General features: G+C 41.1%; 2 protein-coding genes across 2 annotated transcripts in view; both read left to right on the top strand.

Moving 5' to 3' along the window:
* LOC125006891 (integrin alpha-5-like) overlaps positions 1-14406 on the top strand; it is a 51442-nt gene extending 37036 nt beyond the window's left edge. The window contains exons 20-30 of the mRNA XM_047583375.1: positions 1287-1437; positions 2054-2146; positions 2445-2524; positions 4763-4843; positions 4967-5072; positions 7181-7339; positions 7432-7539; positions 10310-10426; positions 11402-11503; positions 11621-11743; positions 13596-14406. Of these exons, the coding sequence (XP_047439331.1) occupies positions 1287-1437; positions 2054-2146; positions 2445-2524; positions 4763-4843; positions 4967-5072; positions 7181-7339; positions 7432-7539; positions 10310-10426; positions 11402-11503; positions 11621-11743; positions 13596-13679 (1204 nt within the window). The 3' untranslated portion in view covers positions 13680-14406. The remainder of the gene's footprint in view (positions 1-1286; positions 1438-2053; positions 2147-2444; positions 2525-4762; positions 4844-4966; positions 5073-7180; positions 7340-7431; positions 7540-10309; positions 10427-11401; positions 11504-11620; positions 11744-13595) is intronic.
* Positions 14407-16160: 1754 nt separating this feature from the next.
* On the top strand, positions 16161-20171 carry fbxo2 (F-box protein 2). The gene is made up of 6 exons (XM_047583444.1): positions 16161-16256; positions 17819-17877; positions 17984-18110; positions 19243-19335; positions 19411-19549; positions 19646-20171. The coding sequence occupies exons 2-6, from the start codon at positions 17841-17843 to the stop codon at positions 19778-19780; spliced, it is 531 nt and encodes a 176-aa protein (XP_047439400.1). The 5' UTR covers positions 16161-16256; positions 17819-17840; the 3' UTR covers positions 19781-20171.
* Positions 20172-24042: the final 3871 nt, after the last annotated feature.

Raw genomic sequence — 24042 nt, 5'->3', positions numbered from 1 at the left:
CCCTTCCTGCTCAATAGAAACATGGATTTACTACCACCAAGTGGACCCGGTGGGGGGAGGGTTCGGAGTCGGAGAGTGTCGAGAGGATTTATCACTGCGCCGAAAATGTGTTTGCACACAGGGGCGTCACTGTGAACATGCAGCATGAGGTTGGGGGTCTGTTTCCTGAGACAAATCACAGTGATCAGATTTGGGTCATTTCCCAGGTCGGTCATGGACAGATACGCGGGGGAGAAATGGCCTTTGGGGGATTGTCTTAAACACAGATGCATTGTCTTCAAAGGCCGCGCGTCCCTGCTTTTCATTACGTTTTATGCTCTTCTCAGGCATTTTGGTTATGCCCCGCGCCGACTGACTTCAAACAGATGGCGACGGAGGTAGCGCAAACTAAACCGTGGCGGCATCGTGAATGGAAGCTGTTTCCAGTCACTTTGATTGGAGATTTAAAAAAAAAAAAAATGGCTGTAACGCACATGGGGGAAAAAAACAACTAAAGAAATAAAGAGTCATGGGAATATTTTTAGTTAGTGATGTTCGATACCACTGATTTCCTTTCACGCTGGTATCAGCGATACCGATCTGACACCGATACTTTGTGCAAATACACTTAGTGTGTCTGGAAAACCTAAAACAAACTAGTGCATTTCGTATCATAGCTTCTTAACCTCCTGAGACCTAAGCATTTATTTGGAATGTATCTTAGTTTATTTAAGGTAAGATTAAGATCTTTAGGTATTTGGGATTTGTATAACGTCCCCTTATGAGGACAACAGGCCTAAATGAAGCAGAATAAGCTGCAACAAACCTAAAACGTAATGTCCCCATATGAGGACGGCGGGTCTCAGGATGTTAAAGAGTACAAGATATCAGAATAATTAATTTATTTATTTTCTTAAATTGAAATCGAAAGTATTTAATTAGTTGCGCCATGTCTCTTTTATCGCAATAACACTGTATAATTTAATGACATCTAGTCTATGTAATTCACTTTAATCCTTTAGGAAACCTTGAGAAATTGTGAATCAATTTTATTTCATACTGTAAAGACCTGGTATTGGAGGTATCGATATTTCAGTATCGGCACATCACTACTAATCTCACGGTTCAGATGCGTGAGTGGAAAATGAAAGAGGTTAAGTAGACACAAAATTACTTTTGAGGGGTCCAGCTTAGTCAGAGTCTGAACAAAATTCAGCCAGAGCGGTTTTTGTTGAGGCACAAATCTTGCAAACAAAAGTATCAGATGAGTTGTTGTTGTCACAGTGTTGTTGTTCCTCTTTTCACAGTGACAGAAAAGAAGTTTACCTGGGCGATGAAAACACCTTGAGCCTGACTTTCCACGCGGAGAACGTTGGAGAAGGAGGAGCGTACGAGGCCGAGCTCTACGTGACGCTTCCTCCAGAGGCCGACTACAGCGGGATAGCGCGCAACCACATGGTGAGGAGGACAGCGACCTCTGTGATTATGCTTTGTCTTTAGTGGAGGCTTGTATATTTATCCTATATTTGTATTTTTTTATGCAAAGTTTTAAATTTATTTGCGTACGTCTGTATATAGTGTTCAGTATTTCAACATTTCCCTCTCTGAGCACTTTTTATATTTATTTTTACCTTGTTGCTTTTGTTTACTTATTTTGCTCAATTGACTTTGTTACAGACTTTATTTTCCACTGTTGTTGTGTTGTTTACATTGTTCTATTCATATTTTTTGTTACATTGTTTCTTAATCTTATTTTGCACTACTGAGTTTTTTTTTCTAAAATATTTGTTTGTAGTAAAAGGGAAATTTTTAAATTTTATACTGTTAAATTGTTTTATATTGTAAATAGTTAATGGAAACAAGTTTATTTGACTAAAATATTTGTCCTGTGTTTTATAATAATCATAATCAACTAACTTAAGTTACAAAGTTATTCAATGATCATGACATTTCAAGAAATACTAGCCCTGTATTTATCGGATCGATACCAACATTCCTAGTATCGTCCACTGCTACTGTCCACCAAGATATTTGACATCCAGTGTCCTGATACGTGTCTTTTTGTCCTCTGCAGAACTTGACCCAGTTGACGTGCAGCTACGAGGCAGAAAACCAGACCCGCTATCTCGTGTGCGATCTGGGAAACCCCATGAAGTCTGGTACCAGTGTAAGAAGCCGGCAAAGCCCACGTGTTGTGTCGTGTTGTTTTTGGCCCCTTTCACATTTTTACCGTCTCAGCGCAATTAAGCCAAGTCAACTCCTGTAATTCATACAAAGCCTTTATGTAGAAAGAATATTCCCTTGGGTTCCACAACTAAACATCTGAGACAGAAAAGGAGCCGAGGCTTTTTTTTTTTTTTATTTTTTATGACTATTTACATAAAAAGCTGCTTCTCGCTACTTTTCATTAATACTGAATGAGACTTGTTCAACTATGTGTTTTTCTTCTGTGGTTGATTTTGCAGTTGTGGGCCGGCCTTCGATTCACTGTACCCAGACTAAAAGATACTCACAACACCATCCAGTTTGAGCTCCAGATACGAAGGTAGGACACTTTTCACAGAGCCCAGTACAGTTTGATGATGGTGGTGACGTGATCCTGTGTGACAGCTGAGTGCAGTGGAACGAGTTCTAATCCCGTGGCTCCGTTTATATTTAATGTTACACATGCTTGTATTTATTTGGGGGCGGCCGTCTTATTCTCCCATCCTATAAAGATGTGGCTAACTGTTAGCTGCCTAGTTAGCGGAGTGATTTATTAGGAGGTTAGACTTTCAACTTTATGATCTCGGTCACTTGTGTTTTGGGAATGTGCAACACACAGTGACTGTAAAAAAGTCTTGAAGTGTGAAAATATGCTTCGGGACTTGTCTCTGCATATATGTTGACGCAAGTGAAGGGGAAAATAAAATAATCATGTCCCTTATTTGATCCCTCTCTGCATTTAACCCATAGACTGTATATAAATATGGATGACGCATCCCCACCTACAAGCACTGGCCAAACTGGCGCAGTTTTACCATAGATATACACTTTTTACTTTTGCTTTAACTTAACACACTTTCAGGCCCTGCATGCTGTATGTGGCCCTTACATTATATATATATATACGTTACATCTGTGCCTTTTCTGATACTCTGAGCTCCGATATCAGCGATACCAATCCGATACTTTGTGTAAATGCACTCTAATGTGTCTGGTAAACCTAAAAAAAAGTAGTGTAGGAATACAAGACATCAGAGTAGTTTATTTATTTATTTTAAACTCTGAAGTATATTGAGGTAGTGGCCTCATTTATTCCATAGCTGAGCCAATACAACAACAGAAAAACCAAACAGAGACACAATCGTACAACATATGTGAAAATGTTGTTTCAAACACTAATAAAAGAAATAGGTAAAATAATAAGATAATAAATTATTCTTTAACTATCGAAAGTATCGATATTTTAATTTGAGAATCGATTTTAGAGCGTAAAGATCTGGTATCGGAAGTATCGATATTTCAGATCTTAACGCAAACAGACGTCACTCGTTTGCATTTAGATCTCACATGACAACACAACACATAACAGAGTCCAGATGTTTTTTTTGTTTTTTTTTTCCCCCCAGTCCTGATCCTGACGCCAACATGTGGCGGCGAAAAAGTGTCGCACTCGTCACTTGTGAGTCAGGATGGTGTTTACTGAAATAGAACCACAGACAGATACAGCTGTGGAATATTTATCGCCCCTTTGACATACATTTACAAGAATCTCATCACTGGGACACTGAGACATAATGATTCCTTTCCCCATCCGGATGTCTCAACACCTCAGAGTTCATCTCAAGACACCAGACTCTCTGGGAAACCAACTCCTTTAACCACTAATTTACAAGCAGGATGATATGATGGATACGTGTTGGGGGACACACACATATTGTGATTGTATGTTTCCTACTATCCCAGAGTAACTGCTGCATTTGTATGTCTTTATATAATATTCAGTTTATTTATTTTTACCTGCAGTGGACTGGAAATGATATTCATTTTTTTTTTTTTTTTCAAATTCATGTATTAATAATTTTTTGTGTAGATGTGTGTTAATGTATATTTGACCTCCTGACTTTATGGCTAATTACTTTTATTTCTACACTGCTGCTGTTGGAGGTAAATACCTGTCTGGCTGTTATTGTGCCTCAAAAATTCAATAAACAAATCCGAGAAAAAAATATATTTCACTGAAGAAAAAAAAAATCTTGTAGCTCTGTTTACAGTTCCCCATGAGGTTTCTGCCTCAGTCATGGGATTCCTTTAACTATAATGTCCCTGGGGAATCTTCCCTGATAAGTTCACTTACAGTACGCGTTTAGTTTAATCTAGGAACCAGTTATTCTGCAGTGTAGTCGCTAATGTCTGAATGATAATCATTTAAAGTGCTGCTTTCACATGGAACGTTTCCTACTTATCTAATCATCTCATCTGTAGCTGTAACTGTGGCTCATTTAACATTTTCTACGGGAAAATGAAGAGATTTTCTCCGGGAACCAGAGACACATGAAAACAGCACATGTGCTGCTCTATTAAACCTCGATCTCACATTCCTCTTCGGCTTCAATGCGACTTCAATTATTTGAACTTCCTGCAAAGTTATCTCTTTAAAAGTTCACACTGAAATTTCTTTTATTTTGGTTTGTCATTAAATCCAGGTTACGCTGAAGTAAATTTGTATACGAGTGTGTATATTTGTAGATTTATCAGGCGATAATTTTGTCTTTTTGTTTCTCCGCTGTGTCTGTTGTAGTAAAAATGCGAATAACTCTGAGAGTGAGGTGGTGCTGTATGAGCTGGAGGTGGCTGCCATGGCTGATGTCATTCTCCAGGGGTAAATCTCCACTGTCGACCGCATCATTACATCATCACATCACTGCATCACTGCATGGCCATTCTTCTATCCTTCTGATGGAGACTTCTTCTTGACTGTGTGTGTTTTTTGTGCCTCTTCCAGAGTCTCTCGCCCGGACAAAGTCTTCTTCCCTCCTCCCAACTGGACGACTCGTCAGAGTCTGAGGGAGGAGCAGGACGTCGGCCCCGAGATTCAGCTCGTCTATGAGGTGAGCTGCGATTTCTTTTAATGTGGATGTGCGATCAGTTTAGATGGTAATCGTTATTAATTGAACGGCTGAACCGTGTTATGCAAAAATAACAATAATCTGTAGTCACCTGTTCTCTTGGTCCTACTGTTTCCACCTACGCCTCTGTCCAAACGAAGAGTAAAACCTTAATGCATTGTAAGATTAACACACTACACGTTTCTTCAGGGCCGTCGTCTGCAGCAGTGTCCAATAAAAACAGTCTCTGCTGAAAGTCATTCAGACTCTCTGCAGCTCAGGGTCTGGACAGTCCCTCATGGTTTCTGCCACAGTTACCTTGAAAAAATAATCAAATTACTTAGTTACTTTACTGCTTACTGGAATAAATAAATAAATAAAATGCAGGTTCTTATTTTATAAAAAAGGCATCATTTCCTCTACAACATGCTGCCTGAACAACTTCTTCAACTCTCCTCAACTTACTGGTGTCGCACCAAAGTCCAAAGTTTTTGTTTGTTTGTTTGTTTGTTTTTGTTTTTTATCTCTGTGTCCGGGAGCAAACTGTGAAGGCAAATCTGTGATTCTTCGGCCTCCGAGCTGCACCTCTAACCTCTGCTGCAGCGCACATCTCCCCACAGCGAGTGAACAGCAAACCTTAATATTTTTGTCTTTAGTTGACACAAACTCAAGATACTGTAAGTCAGTAAGGAAATTACCCATGGTTCATAGCGATGCTATCGGAATACCAAAGATATTTTCTTCTGTTTTTGTGGCCGCTTCAACGCGGCTGCAGCTTCACACTGAATACATTAATTGTTTTTGAAATTACCTCTCATCCATCCCTGCAAACCGAGTGCTTAGATAAAAGACTAGATAAAGACTAATGAGGGAGTTTCTCACACGCCCTCTGCAAGTAGATTATAAATCAAAACTCCCACAGTAACAGGGTGTGATGCTGTTCCATTAACAGAATCTGGAGCCTTTTCACACACTCAGACTCACTCAGGGAGGATTCAGGACTTTGAATTGGGCCTAAGTCATGACTGATACAGAGAGACAATCACACCTGCAGCCAGGGCTGCCGCAATCAGACAAGCAAACCAGGCGATTGCCTAGGATCCCGTGCTGGAAGGGCGCCCCCTAGAGATGGCTGATATAGCTCCATATCACTGACAATGATGGAACTCCTATAGACACTGATGGGGCCTCACGGGGACCGCTGACGTTCGGTCGGTAATCAACGACACAACTTGAAACCACCTTAAGACGCTGCAACAACGACACCTCCCTAATGGGGGGGCCCCTTATCTCGCCCGGGGCCCCCAGAGTGTCTTGGACCAGCCCTGCCTAAGAATCACCAATGAACCCAACGAGAACACGCAAACTCCACTCAGAGAGACGGATCCCGGTCCGTCTGGTTCCGTCTGGTTCCGTCTGTGTGTCCAAACTTTTGACTGGCGGTGCACTTGAACTAACCGTGACCCCGCGGCTCATTTATGGACGTGTCTCTTCTGTCTAGTCGAGGTGTCCAGCTCGCAAATGTGCTCACAAACTCAAGATAGTGTCGGTATTTCCAGCTAGAAAACGCTCATCTCTCTCCTCCCTCCATTGCTGTTTACGTTTGTGTCACTACGTGATATTACACATGCTGAAAATGTGACTTGTCGCATACATGACTGACATCGCTTCCCGGGAAAGTGAGAAAAATACTAACGCAGAGTCACAGCATCACTGGTTACTGCAGGTTACTCTCTGCTGGGGTTTTATCTTTCTCTATCTACTCCATAATTTAAAAATTTAAAGATTTTTGCAGCTGGAAATGTAATTTGCAGAACAAGTAAGCAGCAGATTGAGTCTAGAGGGCGTTTCTTAGCTCCTAACTAACTCAGGAGCATGAGCAGGGGACGCCTTCCAGATGCCTTTATGAAATAAAGCACAGTAATATGAAAGGCACCCGAACAAAAGGTAGAATTATGATGATGTCATAATAGTTCAATAAATCACTGGTACTAAATCATGTACTTTGAGAAATCTTGCATCAGACGTTCATGGTGATTTCATTCTTTCCTTATTGCTGTTCAGTCGTGCACCTAAGCCCCCGAGGTTCAAAGTGTGTCTCTCTGTTCCAGTTGGTGAATAACGGTCCCAGCGTTGTGAGCCAGTCGACGTTAGAGGTGCAGTGTCCTCTGAAGGCTCGCGGGCACAAGCTGCTGTACCCGGTGGAGGTGGTCGGCGAGGGGCCGGTCAGCTGCTCCTCCAAAGTCACCTTCAACGCACTGAAACTCAAAGTGAGGGCGCACACTCAAACACGCAGAACAGCTGGGGGTCGGCACGGGGAAAACGTTTGTGTGTTAACGACCCGATGCGTTTGTCTACGAAGCTTCAGCCTCCAGCAGCGGAGGGTCCCGCGTCGCAGACGTCCAGCGGCGAACACCGCATCCGAAAGAGGGAGGCGTCCAGAGAACCTCTGGCTGAACATGGAAACCTGGTGAGAGTCACACATAATGATTTAACTTTATCATCTTAAACATAGTCTTTTCCTTCGCTAAACCTTTTCTCAGGAGGAGTTTGATTCCCTCCGTGACTCAGCATGTGGTGAGGTGAATTTGAAGAGCTTCCCCCTTTAAACACACCACAACAGAGGTTCTTAAAAAGTCAGCGACCCTCGTGTGAGGTTGTGCGACTCGCACGTGTGCGCATGAATTACTGAAATAAGCTCTGTGTTAAATATTCGATCTCGTTCTAATGAGGTTATGTCTTTCCACGGAGGAAATGGGACTAGATACGAGGAGCTCTGGCCAACATTTCCTGCCGCTCGTTGTAATTGTTTGTGAGATGAAAGTTAATCAGCTTTGCGATTGCGCAAGTTATTCTGGTGTGGCTTGCATCACCGGCTGTGACGTCCGAAGGAGTTCGAGGGAACCATCTCGTAATCAGAGAATCCGACCGCATGAAGGGAAGTCTGCAGTCACCTACAATTCTGAGTCTTAGTTTTTCAGTAATAAGATGAAATTATGTTTGCAGCTCGGCCTGAACCACGTTTACACGTGTTTTTGGATGTAATGATTAAAAAACGACTAAAAACAAATACGGAAAGAAAATTTTATGATGTTTCTGCCTCGGAAATGCTGCGTGATTATTTGTATGAACATAATTTAATTTGGAGCACATGCAAGACAATACTTCAGTATTAGCCCATAGATAACTCATTCATTCATTCATTCATTCATTCATTCATTCATTCAGTCTGTCCCAGTTGTCTTTGGGTGAGAAGCGGGTTCCACCCTAGACAGGTCTCCAGTTTATCCGACCCGTCACACATTCACCGACTTAAAGGTGCGTTCAGGGGAACTCCGTGAGTGTGTGAGGGCTGTTCTATAGTTAGATCCTCAAGTCAGCGGGTCAGTGATCGAGCCCTTCATGCCCCCGTACTGTAAGTCAGTAAGGAAATTACCCACGGTTCATAGCGATGCTATCGGAATACCCAAGATATTTTCTTCTGTTTTTGTGGCCGCTTCAACGCGGCTGCAGCTTCGCACTGAATGCATTAATTGTTTTTGAAATTACCTCTCATCCATCCCTGCAAACCGAGTGCTTAGATAAAAGACTAGATAAAGACTAATGAGGGAGTTTCTCACACGCCCTCTGCAAGTAGATTATAAATCAAAACTCCCACAGTAACAGGGTGTGATGCTGTTCCATTAACACAATCTGGAGCCTTTTCACACACTCAGACACACTCAGGGAGGATTCAGGACTTTGAATTGGGCCTAAGTCATGACTGATACAAAGAGACACAATCACACCTGCAGCCAGGGCTGCCACAATTAGACAAGCAAACTAGGCAATTCCCTAGGATCCCGTGCTGGAAGGGCGCCCCCTAGAGATGGTTGATATAGCTCCATACCACTGACAATGATTGAACTCCTATAGACACTGATGGGGCCTCACGGGGACCGCTGAGATTCGGTCGGTAATCAACGACACAACTTGAAACCACCTTAAGACGCTGCAACAACGACACCTCCCTTATCTCGCCCGGGGCCCCCAGAGTGTCTTGGACCAGCCCTGCCTAAGAATCACCAATGAACCCAACGAGAACCCGCAAACTCCACTCAGAGAGACGGATCCCGGTCCGTCTGGTTCCGTCTGGTTCCGTCTGTGTGTCCAAACTTTTGACTGGCGGTGCACTCGAACTAACCGTGACCCCCGCGACTCATTTATGGACGTGTCTCTTCTGTCTAGTCGAGGTGTCTAGCTCGCAAATGTGTGTGGGGGCTTAACAGCGAAGGAAGTGATGGACACAACATATTGTTGAGAGAGGCTCGATTCCAAAGGCCGTAAGTTAAGTTATTAGCGCAGCTGTAAAAGTCAGTTGGACTTTAAATGAGTTTTTCTTGGAGGCCGGCAGGTTTCACGCTGGCTCTCTATAAAGCAGGACTCACCTCGAGGCCCCCTTTTTAACTTCGCTTGGCGTTGCCAGACGCACCAGGAGCCCGAACATCTGGGGTCAGCGGAGGATGGACCTTCTCTCCTCGTACATGTCAGAGATTTGCCAAAACCAGCTGGTGACTGGTGACGTCCAAAAAGGCTCGAGTACTTACACGTCTCCCTTCCTGGGGTTGTTTCCAAATAAAATTAACTGTAACATCATCGTAGGGCACGTCTGATTTATAGGTTAACAACTTTTAATGTTTTAGATTAGGTATAGTCTTACCGGTGCTGAGTTACAGAAGTACTAATGACAAAAGCTGAATGCGAACACAAATAAAAAATAGACCGCTGTGGTTATGGTTCATAAATGTCATACGGTATGAGGTGTTCCAGTGCTTCTGGCCACGATAGGGAAATACTACACTGTGTTATTTATGCTTCAATATTAAGATATGCTTCATTATCCCCCGGGGGAGATTGTGCTTGGTTCCAGAGTTGCAGTCAGATGATGCACTGAAGGAGCAGAGTTTGCAAAGTACAGATTTTTGAAGTGTTCAACAAATCAAAAAGAGGAATATGCCCATTTTTTTTCACGTGTATTTTACAAAAACATCATAAAAGTCAATAGTAGAATTTAGTTTCAGCTCATCCAACAAATGGAATCTGTACAACAAATTCTGGGGGAATAAATATTTCATAACAATAATGGGACTTCTGCATGAAAGCACATCCATTTGCTGTGTCCATCCATTGGTAAATAACTAAATGATATGCAGTGTTTAAGGTTTTTATGTGTCCGGCTCTGTCCCTCTGTCCCTCTGTAGACGTGCGGCGCTGCAGTCGAGTGCTGGACGCTCCAGTGCGACGTGGGGCTGCTGCAGAGAGGAGCCAACGTCATCCTGACGGTTCGCTCCAGAGTCTGGGCTGAAACTTTCATCGAGGTGAGACTGCGGCTCCGCGTTGTCGTTCGTATTGGACACTGTCTCACAAATAGAGAGGAAGTCGAGTGTGACAGGCCGCACTGGATGAGAAAATGAGTCTGTGATTTCATACTGCCCTCTGCTGGACGTTCAGGGTTATCAGTCAGTGACCATGTTCATACTTGGTAGTTCTTTTTTTTAACCTCCTGAGACCCGGCGTCCTCATATGGGGACGTTTAGATTTTAGTAGTGATGTGCAGATAGATACTAAAATATCGATACTTCCGATACCATGTCTTTATGCACTAAAATCGATTCTGAAATCAAAATATCGATACTTTCGAAGCTTCAGTCATTCGATGTAATCAGAATTACTTTATTACTTGTATGTAGGAACACGGTGGAATACAAGGCATTTATAGTGGTAAATAAATTACTCTGATGTCTTGTATTCTTTATGAAGCTATGATTTAGGTTTACCAGACACATTAGACACAAAGTAAAAGATCAGAAAGGAAATTGATGGTATGAAACATCACTAGATTTTAGGTTTGTGGCAACTTATTCTGCTTCATTTAGACTTGTTGTCCTCCTAAGGAGACACTTTTATCTGCCATGTACTGGTAGAGAACAGTCAGTACACTTGTTTATTTATGTTTATTAACTTTTCTAGTTTGATTTGACATGAAAATTTAACAAATTCGTAAGTACTCGTTTGAGGATGTTGGGATTTCATGATTTCCAAATAGGCTTTTACATTAAAATAAACATTTTTTTTTTCATTTTGGTTCACTTAAAGTGACTTAAATTGAAATATACACTTCAAGTCTTTCAAGTTCAAAGATGGTGCTTATTTTTTTATACTTCTTAGGTCCTATTAATCCCAAATACCTACAGAACTTAATCTTATCATAACGAAATTAAGATGCATTCCAGACATATTCTTGGGTCTCAGGTCAGTAATCATTAACCTGTTTCCCTGTGTTTTGCCTTCAGCGAGCCTTTAAGCAGTACGTCTTGGAGTGCTCTCTTCAGTTTGAGGTGAACAGGATGCCGTATTCTATTCCTCCAAAATTCAAGCCATCGGGATCCAAAAAGGTAACTTTATTTGTTTTGTTTTTTTTACTGCAGTATTACGATCTCATAAAAAAATGTAACCTCTACTCTCACATGCGTCTTACATGTTAATAACAGCTGCGTGTTTTCCTTGTTCAGGTGGTGACAGCTGTGATGTGGAACAAGCCGGACAGTCAGTTTTCGGTTCCTGTGTGGATCATAATCCTGGCTGTTCTAGTCGGGCTGCTGTTACTGGCCCTGCTCATATATCTACTGTACAAGGTAACGCAACACAGGCACAAAAAAGAAGGTGAACCATTTGGAAACGTAATGTGTAGACGCCATGCTGATTATTAACTTATTTTTCTGCCTTTATTGGACACATTTATTAAATATTCCAAGCACTGGTGGAAATAATAATGGACTGATGCTCATTTGGCAGCAGTGACCTCATGCAGAGGTGTGAATAGAGCTCCCCCTGGTGACTGGCTGCAGTATAGGTCATAATCTCCCCCTCCTCCATGTTCATGGATGGGACTAAAATACTAAAATACACATCAAATATGTTGTTTTCGAGCATGGTTTCTGTCGTTTTACGTAGTTAATATAATACTGATGTATACTCAAGTGTCAAATAAGTCTAATTAAGGCACTCTGTGGTAGCTTTTATTTAAACATGGCAAAAACTGGTTTAAAGCACATGAGCCTACGTGTTGCGGCCATATTGGTCTTCATCAGGGTACTTAGTGGGCGGAGCCTTCCCATTAGGTCACACACCATGTGACAAACAGCTAGTAGGATACCAAAACCCAATTAATTAAAAACACGCTGACAAAAGGACGTATCACTGAAGAGAAAGAAAAGTGGCAACAAATAATGTGTTAATTAAAAGGAAGAAGAACAGTTGAATGTTCTTACTTGATGGAAAAGGGAAAAAATCAAATTCCTCATTAAGTCCAGGTAAAGAAGTTGCCTTGAGCTTCCTAAAGGGTCCTTAGATGGTCTCCACCTCTTGGGGGTTTGGGAACAACGTCTACCACCATAACTTTGAGTACGTTTAATTTTAATTTTTAGTAGTTATTTGACACTATAAAAACAGGATGTGACATATTATACAACAAGGAGTTCCGACCGAGCAATCTGATTGGTCAATAAGACATTAAGAACGCAACATTGCCTCCATCTCCATGACAACACATTAACTGTCAGAGCTGGAGCAGGAAACGGCTGGAAAACACGCTACAAAATGCATCTTTGTTATAACTTGGGCAATAAAACTAAGCATTTTCTGCTCATTTATGAATTATTGATTTAGTTTCGGTAAAATCCGAGACCGCGTTAAAACATGAACGTCGGCTCAGAGTTCACTCATCTGTGACTAGAAAAGCATTTCTGTTGCTAAGTTGTTACTAAGGTTCAGACTATTTGCTGTAGTGGTGAACTAGCTTACATTATACATAGGAGTCTACTGACGTGACTGATTGTGTTCCAGTTATTATTCAGACCCCATTTGTTTCCATGGAAACGGGAAGCACACTCCCAAAAAACTTTAAACTTTGAGAGTAAAATGTCCATCAACATGAACACATATATTGAATTATACTCCTTATTTTGTTGGTAATTGTTGTATAATCACAATATTACCCATATTCGGTGATGCTTGCAGACCGCATCACCACTGTGCTCAAATGACGTTAAAGCCACCCCCTCTCGGGTAATTTGCTTAAATGATGAATACAAGTTGACTCTGGCTCCAAAGTCACTAGATGGCGCCGCCCATATCCCCGGGAAAATAGCGTCAATTTGGCCAATGCAAGGAAGTGGGGATGCATATTTATATACAGTCTGTGCTTTAAACTGGTTGTAATAGTTAGTTAATCCCTTTGCAACTTTATGCAAATCAGCAAATCCGGTTTAGTATAATGCTTCATGATGACAAATGAATGACAAAGGTACAAAGTAACTATAACATTCATTACTCGGATAGTTTTTTCTAAACTTTACTGAGAGTCTTTGCATCATGGAGAGAAACACTGCAACAATCTGTGATTTGAGGCTTCGGTTGAACATGTGGGTCAACACTGATGCATCTGTGTTGTCTCGCTAACCGTCCTGCGCTCTCCCCTCTCTCCAGATGGGCTTCTTTAAGAGGTCGGATCCATACGGTACGACCATGGAGAAAGCCCAGCTCAAACCACAGGCGTCTTCTGAAGCTTAAGGTTCACGGTTGGATCGTCCTCCTCCTGCAGCTGTTCCCAAAAAAAAACAAAAAAAAAAAACTGGAAGTATTGTCACGTTCCAAACGAATATCAGAACCTGCTGATGACGAGAAGCAGGCAGCCTGTTTGTAAAGAGACGATTGTGGTGGTGGGGGGGGGGGCCTGTGTCACTGGAATATGCAGCATCTTGTGCTGCACTAAGACGCCAAAGCAGAACAGACCACAGGGATCATGCAGTTGAATATGCACTGCTGTTTTTTGGACATTGTGTGTACAATCAGAACTTTCTTAGACGCGCATCCCTCTGGAAAATACTCCTCCTCCTCTTCCTGCAGTGCTCATGTATTAACCCGGAAAAAAACGAATCCACCCCCCTCCTCCTGCAACAGAAGCCACTAAAGCTTGAGCATCTCTTCGTCTGGATGAAGCGCTACTTTAGGTCATGTTTGAAATCCCCAGTGTTTGATATTTCTGGAAGTTCCTGCTTTTGTATGATCTATTCACCACTTGTTATTTATGGCGCAGCGTTTTCCTTTTTTGTTGAATGTTGTACTGTACTGTCTGCAGGAAAAAGACCTGATAAAAACTGCAATGTTTAACTTGAATTCTTCCTCTCCCATATTGGGAGGCACTTTGTGTAATGGTGTAATGTATTCGTTGTGGTATGAACTATTCGTGTTGTGGCCCAAAAATAAAGCCTAATTTTGTATATCCAACAAAAAATTATATTGAGTTCTTATTTATTTTAATTGTTATTATTTGTGTCACTATCTCGAGGTGGAATTGAGTTGGTGACCTCAGGGTTACATCCATGCTTTTTACACATCGTACTGTTGCAGCAATCTGTAATTGATCAGCTGGTTTTCAGCACATCCAAGCCCTTTTTTGCTCTACTGGAAAGTACATTGATTGTCCCAATCAATAGTTGATCACGTGTCTGGATAACAAACAAACAAACAAAAGAAACAAGTTTGGATTGTTGTCGCCAATGGGGGAAGTATTCTGGGTAGGGATGTAGGGATTTCCGATACTGGGTTAACGATACGAACAGAATGAGCTCGGAGACAAGTTATGACTTAAAAAGATTCCTTAAATCATTTCTCAGACCAAAAATTTGACGTTTCAGAGGTAGAATGTAACTTCAAAACACAAACTATGCAATGAATGCATATTTTAAAAAACATGCATTTAGATAAAAACTACAAATTACATTTTCTCTTTAACAAATGGAAGAGAATCCCAAAAGGAAGTTGATCGATACCACTTCTTTTTGCATCTAAAGTCGATTTTCAAATCAAAATATTGATACTTTCGATGCTTCAGTCATTCCAGGTAATGAAGGAACAGTGGAAACACCATTTCACATATTTATTTTGATCGTGTCGCTGTTTGGTTTTTCTGTCGTTGTATTAGCTCGACTATATAATAAATGATACCTCAATATACTTCCTAGTTCAAATTAAATAAATTGTCTTGTATTTTTTGTGTAAATATGATTTGAAATACACTACTTTTTATTTATTTATTTTTTTAGATTTACCAGAAACATTACGATGCATTTACACAAAGTGTCGGTTTGGGATCGGTATCGTCGATACCAGCCTGAATTTTCCTCAGTATCGTATCAGAAAGGAAATCGGTGATATCGAACATCACTACTGACCACTCCCCCAACCACCCATTTCCCCGCAATAAAAATCACCTGACCTACTGCACTTTGTTCCTGGAAGAAACATCCCACCAACACAGAGCTGTCGCTCCCCCTGCAGGTGATAAATGTGACTGCGGCTACACGGAAACATGAAGGTGATGAATAACACCCAGACGCAGAGATCTGATTGTTCATCTCAAAGTCTGACAGTTGTTTAAGAGTTTAAATGAGCATGATACTTAAATAAATCCGTATCCTGGTCCAAATTAGCTGCAGCGAGATACGAGACGTTTGTTTCTATGTACAAATGTGATTGTTGGACTCATTCTGCCCTATTACATTAGAAATACATATTGATTATTTTTGATAGCACATACTGTATATATTAATACTTGATGAGAGTATTTTACTTTAATGGTGGCTGTAGTTTGACATATTCTAATGACCGGTAATACACTGTTTCATATTTTGGACTGGATTAAAGATAAAAGGGAAAGTGAAAGAAAAACTGCTATACAACTGTTCTTTAATATTTGATCATTTCGGTTCTAATAATTTTGATCCCTTGGTTATTGTTTGACCCCAGATGAAATGTGTTGGTTGTGTTTTTCCTGATGTTTGTGCTTAGTGCCTTCATTTGTGATTCTGCTGAGATCCACTGGATGTCTGATCCCAGCCAACAGCACTATGGCTGCTTCTCTCTCCTCCCTCCCTCCCTCTTTCTCTGCATGAGCGATTGTGTGTATGCGTGCGCGTGTTTGTGTGTGTGTGTGTGTGTGTGTGTGTGTGTGTGTGTGTGTGTGTGTGAGCTGGCTGTCTATATAAAGCCGCTCGGCCACACAAGCACTAACCTGCAGAGGAGCTGGAGTGTTGGTCAGAGAGAGCGATACAAGTATCAGAAGACTGCACTTGTCCTTCCTTGGCCGTGAGTAACACACATAGTGAACTGTCTTGTGTATTTCCACAAAGCCGAGTGTGTTATTTTAGACTAGAGTGTGCGGTTTGTGCGCTTACGTTGCATCGTTTTTTTTTTGCCTGTGACTTTGCAGGGCACGATGAGTCAGCTTTTGTGTCTCCGTGAACAGTGAAATGTTAATCTAAACCTCATCTGTCCTCCGAGAATCATTAAATACACCTTCAGGAAAACCAAAAATATCTTTGTAGCTATTTCTATGATGTGACTTAATTAAACGTCACTCACCCCAAAGTACATTTTGACACAAATTCCCAACGAATTATGGAACATTTCAGGATTATCTGAGCAGATACGAGACGAGACAGCGGTGAGAGAAAGTTTGAGGTGGTTGTTTTCTTGCTGACTCTTCTCTGTCCGGTAGCTGGTTGATCCTCTATGATGCAGCCTATTCAGCAAAGTAGAGAGCGAGGCTTTTGCCTCGTCTGCTGTACTGTGAGTCAGCAGATGGGGTGTTAGTGATTTGGAGATCTCCTCCCTTCATGTGAGCTGTTGTCTCTGGACATTTGAAACCAGTGATGTGCTGATCGATTCTGAAATATCGACACCTCCGACACCAGGTCTTTGTGCACCAAAATCAATTCTCAAATCAAAATATCGATACGTTCGAAGCATCAGTCATTGGAGGTAATGTAGGACACAGTGGAAAGTAACTAAACTATTGAGCTGTGGCAGCACAACAAACCTTGTGAAACACCTCAGGTTTATTTCCCTCCTCCTTCCTCCCTTCAAACAAAGACAACAGTTGGGTTAAAGTCACTGCATCCAATGCATAGCAGCTAAGAAAAGTAAACGCTAACTTTATTACAGATATTCCATTAACAACACATCAAACAGGCTCTCAACAATGGTGGGTCCAAAAAATGAATCTGGACATCTGACACAGATAAAGCCCCACAGCGATTTATTACAGTGTGCACAACATAGAATATGAGGCATTTATGATGAGGAGGACAGAAGAGGAGAGAACAGGGTCACAATTAAGGTGCAAGTTTACATTTTATAGCTCTTAATAGTTAAAAAGTTATTTATTTTAATGGTCTTATCATTTTCACATATTTTGTATGACTCTGTCTCTGTTTGGTTTTTCTGTTGTTGTATTAGCTCGGCTACATACTAAATGAGACCTCAATATACTTAAGAGTTTAAAATAAATAAATAAATAAATTACTGATGTCTTGTATTCTTTATGAAGCCTCGAATTTTACTCCGTATCGGATCAGAAAGGAAATCAGTGGTATTGAAAGGAACTGACCCCAAAACTATTTTGTTATCAGACTCACAGCTCAAACCTGACCACAAAAAATATAAAATATATAAAATATAATAAATATCCCTTTATTAAAATATGTTGGATTCATGTTAATGTGTATTTAAAGAATTTTAAATTTGTGGGGGAAAATAAAGTAAAGAATAAAAAATGTCTAATCAACCAAAGATTTGAACTGACTGTTGAAGACCTATGACTTAGACACATGTTTTTATCTGAGCAGCTGCATCCGCTGTGTTTCCAGGTTCTTCCTTCACTGATAAGTTATGGCCAGAAACTTACTGAAGAACCCCAGTGGGGAAGGTAAGGGCTCAGAGGCTGAGGTTATTATTTCTTTGATGTGCAAAACTGGAAAGATGCTGTTTTATTATTATATTATCATGATATAAATGGCAGATTTCTCTCCCAGAGCAGCTGGAGTTCTGGGAGCTGACGGAAAATGGTGGGAGTCAGTGGAAGGTGGAGGACATGTCGGGAGACTGCGGTTATGACTTCTGCAGCGACGGAGTGACTAAATACTTTGCAACTTCCTTTGAGTGAGTGTTTGAGTGAGCTTATGTCCTGACAACAAAATGAGCATAGCTGCAGATTTAGGGTGCATGAAAAGGCCAATATGAGTCAAACTAATATCTACTATTGTTATATCTTATGTGGGGGAGAAGGTCAGTCAGACAGTCGTCTGGTTGGATTCAAACCAGACAGGGGAACTCACATCACACCAGATGTGAGGAGGTAAAGAGATGACGGGGGAATTGGATTGCTGTACTATAGACGCCTTCATGGCCGACGTCACTGTGACATCACAACGTCAGCTGGAGGCAAAACAGAGGGAAACTGGAGGCAAACACTCACTTTCAACCGTGGAAATCGTCATCTTTGTGTATTTTTTGGTGCCAAAACTGAAAAATCAAAGACACTAACTTAAAGTTTTATCACACACAGGTTAAAGCCAGTCATAGACGACTATGCTTTGGCGATTAAAAGAAAGGATTGGAGTGAGACAATCATCAACAAAGCGCACTTCTTATCAGATGAGATTAGTATGTAATGTATCACCAGTTTCAGCCTGGATAACGTTATGAGTTAGAGTAAATTGTGACTGAAATTACGTTAAGTTAATCATTATTTGAGGGATTCTTGCTACATGTTAATGCTAATGCTAACCGCTAGCTAACGCAACATTAGTTGTATGTTTCCAAGCAGAAGTTGCATTTACTATGTTCCCCTCCACAGTGGTTCCTTTTACTTCTTGTAATATCTTTGTTGGAGAGACTTCACTTGATAAAGACAGACCAGACTTTGTCCCCTCTGTGTCCTCCTTCGGTCATATTGTCCATCCAGCGAATGAGAGTGTAGAGGTCAGTGAATATATTCTCATCAGTCAACTAAAAGTCAAGTTAAATTCACGGGAGTGAGTGTATTATTACATTTTCTAAAATACAAATCAGTCCGTTGAAATATGCTAACTGGTGTTAACAAGTTACAGCGTTTGAGATGTTTTGCCTCCAGTTAAGCCCCGCCCCCTCACAAAAGGCCACACTGTTTACAAACTGAAAGGGATCTATACATTTCATAGCTCCCTTTAACAACTGATTTCAGATTTCATTTGTACGCCAAAGTGTGTTTCGGTGTTTCAATCCGAGTTCATGAAATCCACACGTGTCCTAGGCTGTGTCTGAAGAGACAAGTGATCGACCTGCTGGCCGAGGGATTCTCGTCTGAACAGCTGGACTCTCAGCCCGTCGTCACAGTGGAGGACTGGTGAGAGACATGCAGACAGACGTGACTGTAAGCAGCTCCTGTCACAGATTGTTAAAGGCGACGCTCTTCCTGCAGGTACAGTGGGAGGACGGACTGTGGCTGCACCTACCAGATCAACGTGTGTCTGCTGGACGAGGACCACGAGCCCTTAGACGAGTTCAAACCGGAGTGTGTGACGCTGGACCCAGACTGTGACGACTGCTCGTGGAAACAGGTTTTTAATAAATGCCTCTTTAGTGGACACATACCCGTGTGCATCAACAACTACGCGCGTCATGATTGCTTTTCCTTTTTCCTGCTGGTTCTCCAGGTCAGCCACACATTTAGTGGCTACGGCCCTGGACTGCGTTTCATCTACTTTGAACACGGAGGGAAAGACACCAAGTGGTGGGACGGCTGGTTTGGAGTCCGGGTCACTGGGAGCTCTGTTACCATCGAGGTCTGAATAAATAAGAAAAGAAACCAAATAATACTGAAACGTGGAGAAGAAGAGGAGAGTAATATAACAAGACCTGACTTACTTCTGTATATGTTGCCTTTTGCTGCATTTAAGGCTGTGGAGCTGCTTTGCTGCTGCTGCTGCTGTGAGGATTTTAGTAACACAACAACGCCACAAAAACACTGTCGCTGTGTTTCTTTTTTTAACCAGTCCTCAAGATTTCTGCTTGCTGCACAGACGTTAATCATAATCTGTTAACTACTACCTCGGCACCGTGACGCATCATGAGGTTAAACTAAGTGTCACTTTTTAGTGGAAGGGGTGTTGGACAATAAAGTGCTTTTTATCATTCAAGTGGGGACTCACGTTGATGCAATAAAGTAAACTGTTACTCTAGAATTCAGTTGTGTCTGCGGTATTTCCTCGTTAAAAAACGGAAAATGCAAGGCAATAGGAACAGGACACCGCCCTGAATTGGATGAACCACAGGTCTGAGGTATCTCCAAGACAATGTCCCTGCAGCCAGAGCAGACACGCCTCCCAGTGCAGACCATTAAGACACTTACAAAACTAATAACACAACATTAAAATCGATCCTGTCATTTTAAAACTGGTGTAATGTGTTCCCGCCCTCTGGTCCTCGTCAGCGCACGATCAGCTGAGATCTGTAACAGCTGCAGACTCTAAATGGTCTTTTTGGGACGACCAGGCAGCAGCTTTACAACAGTCCAAGCAACAAGAGATAAAAGCATCAGCACTTATGTATTAGCATGAGCGAGAAACGGGTGAGCTCTGGTTATATTCTCAAGATGGTATAAAACTTTGTTACATTTTTTATGCGTGGAATAAAACTGAGCTCAGAGTCTAAAATCAGGTTCTTAACAAATTGTGAAAGGTTAAAATCCTGTGTTTTGTCCTGGTTGAGCTGTAGGAAGTTCTCTGCCATCCATGACTTAATATCTAAAATACAGGACACAGGCCCGGTGTCATCAGGAGACACGGTGATGTACAGCTGCGTATCATCAGCATAGCTGCGAAAGCTGACGCTGTGTCTCCGGATGACGTCCCCAAGTAAGAAGCATATAAAGACTAAAAAGTCTTCATTCTTCTTCATTTTATGTGCTCTGGAGGAACATGTGTCCATGCTTACAAAGAGATAAGATCTGAACCAGTTAAAAACAGAACCAGAGATACCGACCAGGTTTCTGAGTCAGTTTAAAAGAATGTGATGATCCAGTGAGACCAGGACTGTGAGTGTTTGTGAGTCCATGTCATTTATTTAAAAGAGCTGTCTCTGTGCTGTGGTTCATCCTAAAACCAGATTAAAAGTTTTCTAAGACACTGTTTCTAATCAACAAATAGTTAACTTCACTAAAAACTATTTTTAAAAAAATAAAATTACTTAAAAATGGTAAGTTGGATACAGGTCTGTAATTATTACAAATATAAGGGTCTAAATTACTGTCATACACACACTAGCCACTCTATTATATACACCTGCTCAATTGCTTGTTAACACAAATTGCTAATCAGCCAATCACATGGCTGCAATTCAATGCATTTATTCATGTAGAGGTGATCAAGACAACTTGCTGAAGTTCAAACCGAGCATCAGAATGAGGAAGAAAGAGGATTTCAGTGACTTTGAATGTGGTCTGGTTGTTGAGTATTTCAGAAGCTGCTGATCTACTGGGATTTTAACACACAACCATCTCTAGGGTTTACAGAGAATGGTACGAAAAAGAGAAAATATCCAGAGAAAATGTCTTGTTGATGTGAGAGGTCAGAGGAGAATGGGCAGACTGGTTGGAGATGATAGAAAGGCAACAGTAACTCAAATAACCACTGGTTCCAACCAAGGAATGTAGAATACCATCTCTGAACGCACAACACGTCCAACCTTGAAGAAGATGGGCTACAGCAGCAGAAGACCACAACGGGGGCCACTCCTGTCAGCTAAGAACAGGAAACTGAGACCACAGTTCACACAGACTCACCAACACTGGACAATAGAAGATTGGAAAAACGTTGCCTGGTCTGATGAGTCTCGATGTCAGGGTCAGGATTTGGCGTAAACAACATGAAAGCATGGATCCATCCTGCCTCGTATCAACGGTTCAGCTGCTCAGCTTGAACATATTTTCCGTATTCGACTGAATATAGATAGAAAACAATGTGCAAATCATTTTTGCTTTTGTTTTTATTTGTTTTACAAAATGTCCCAACTTCACTGGAATCGGGGTTTGTACATAAATATAAAAAAGATATCCTCAACAATAACGAACAATCTCACATCCAACCAGGAGAGAAAAGCATTTGATGTAAAGGACAATGGACAAAATTCAGTTCATGTCTGGTGGTTGTTGATTGGGACAAAGTCAGCACTGCGGCATTTTTTTATTTTTTTTTAATTTTAACATTTTGATGATGAAAATGCAGCATTGTGTATTATAAAAATAAGTAGTTTTGTTTTTGTCTATTTTTGGGTCAAATAGTATCTTTCTATAAGATCATTGTCATCAAGCTTTCCTAAAACATTTCTCCTCTCGCTTTGGAGATCACATAAAACCAACTTATATTGGCTCAGAGATATTATTTAAAAAAAAATTAAAAAAAAAAAAACGAAAGAAACAGTAAAACGCTTGTACTCAAGTTCAAAAATAACCAATAAAATTCTGGAAATGTTTGTCAGTCAGTAAATATTTCCAACACTTCCACACTTTACAAATACAGGCCCATGAATTTCACTTCTTTAGATCCCACTGAAAAACTTCATGTAAAGTTATTTATGGACATTTAGCACAGAAAGCATTAACATGTGTTTTACTCAATCTAACCGTAACATTAACGTAACAATAAAGACCTGGTGATGAGAATTGTCTGGTGTATTTAACCCGGCTACAAATAAGAACAAAGGGACTTGAGTTGGCAAAACATCAGGAGCAAAAACTGCCTGATTCAACTTCAGAAAACTGAGTATTTATAAAGGTAAAATACGCAGAATGCACCAGAAGAGAACAAAGCAGCAAACAGGAGAAATAAAACATTATTTGCTGATTGTTTCACAGTGGTTAGTATAACAAAATAATAATAAAATGCAGGGAGGTGCCAAAGGTGATGACAGAAACTAAAGTCTACCCTTGATTTAGAAATTTCTGCATTTTATACCTTCAAGTTTCAGAAAGTTGGGCCTGCACAAGATATGTATCCAAGTACAAGTTAGTGGTTTTATGTCAGTAACGGCGCACGAGTACGTGGAGTTTTCTTGAAGACTGGAGGAAGAGCAGGTGGGACTCCGGTCATTCGCCTTGTGACTGCATCTGTTTACAAAAGGCCTCAAACTGCTGCTGCTCCAACTCCGTCATCACCTTGTTCAAAGCGTAGATCTGCGAATGAAAGAGGGTTTGGACGTGGTTGACTCGTCCACCGACTGAGACCGAACACGAATGAAAACCGGAGAGATTTAAGCTCTGACTCACCTCTGCTCTCTGCCGCTGTTTGAGCTCTTGCTGTGCAGATTTCTGCTTGGCTCTGTCTCCTCTGGTCGGGGTCGAGTTCAGCTTTGGTTTGTCTTTACGGCAGGCGGGCTCCATCGGGACCGACTCGATCAACCTGATAACTTTGAGACGAGATACTTCACATTCCACGCACTCCTTTTATTCAACGTTAAGAATTTAAACCATCAGGACCATTTGTAACATAAAGGGACATATTCACATGTATGTCTCTGGTGACTAGATGCTATTTGACAACCTTTAGCTGCAGCAGGACGTGACCATGGACCATGAAGCCAAAAAAAGGCACCGTGCTGATTGTTTGTTTTTTTGTTTTTTGTTTTTTAGGGCGACCAGGCGTCCCTGATTTCTGGGGACAGTCCCTGTTTTGGATGACCTGTCCCCTGGCTAAAGCTGTCCCCGAAAGTGTCCCCAATTTTATCTTTATGAATTAGAAAAAAAAAATGTTGCGCGCAGACTACGGGTATTACGGTAACCAGACGCACTGCAATTGACATTAGAGACGTAGCAGTTAAAATGTGTTTAAATATGAATAAATATGTCAAAATAAATGAAACCATAATTGTCCCAGTTTCTTCATTTCGTCTTAATAACATTTAATTCTTTTTTTTTTTATCTATGAGCTGTAAATGTCCCAGATTTCCTCATCAGCAGTCGGTGCTAAAACGGGGCCACGCAAACCTGTGTTACTAGTGTGGGATTATTCTACAATATTTACTCAACATGTCCATCTTTAGTCAGTCTACTGCATTA

This window comes from Mugil cephalus, chromosome 4 (assembly GCF_022458985.1).
Source record: "Mugil cephalus isolate CIBA_MC_2020 chromosome 4, CIBA_Mcephalus_1.1, whole genome shotgun sequence".
NCBI classification, from domain to species: Eukaryota; Metazoa; Chordata; class Actinopteri; order Mugiliformes; family Mugilidae; genus Mugil; species Mugil cephalus.
Note: the sequence above shows the minus strand (reverse complement) of the source record. Positions and strands in the feature narration are given on the sequence as shown.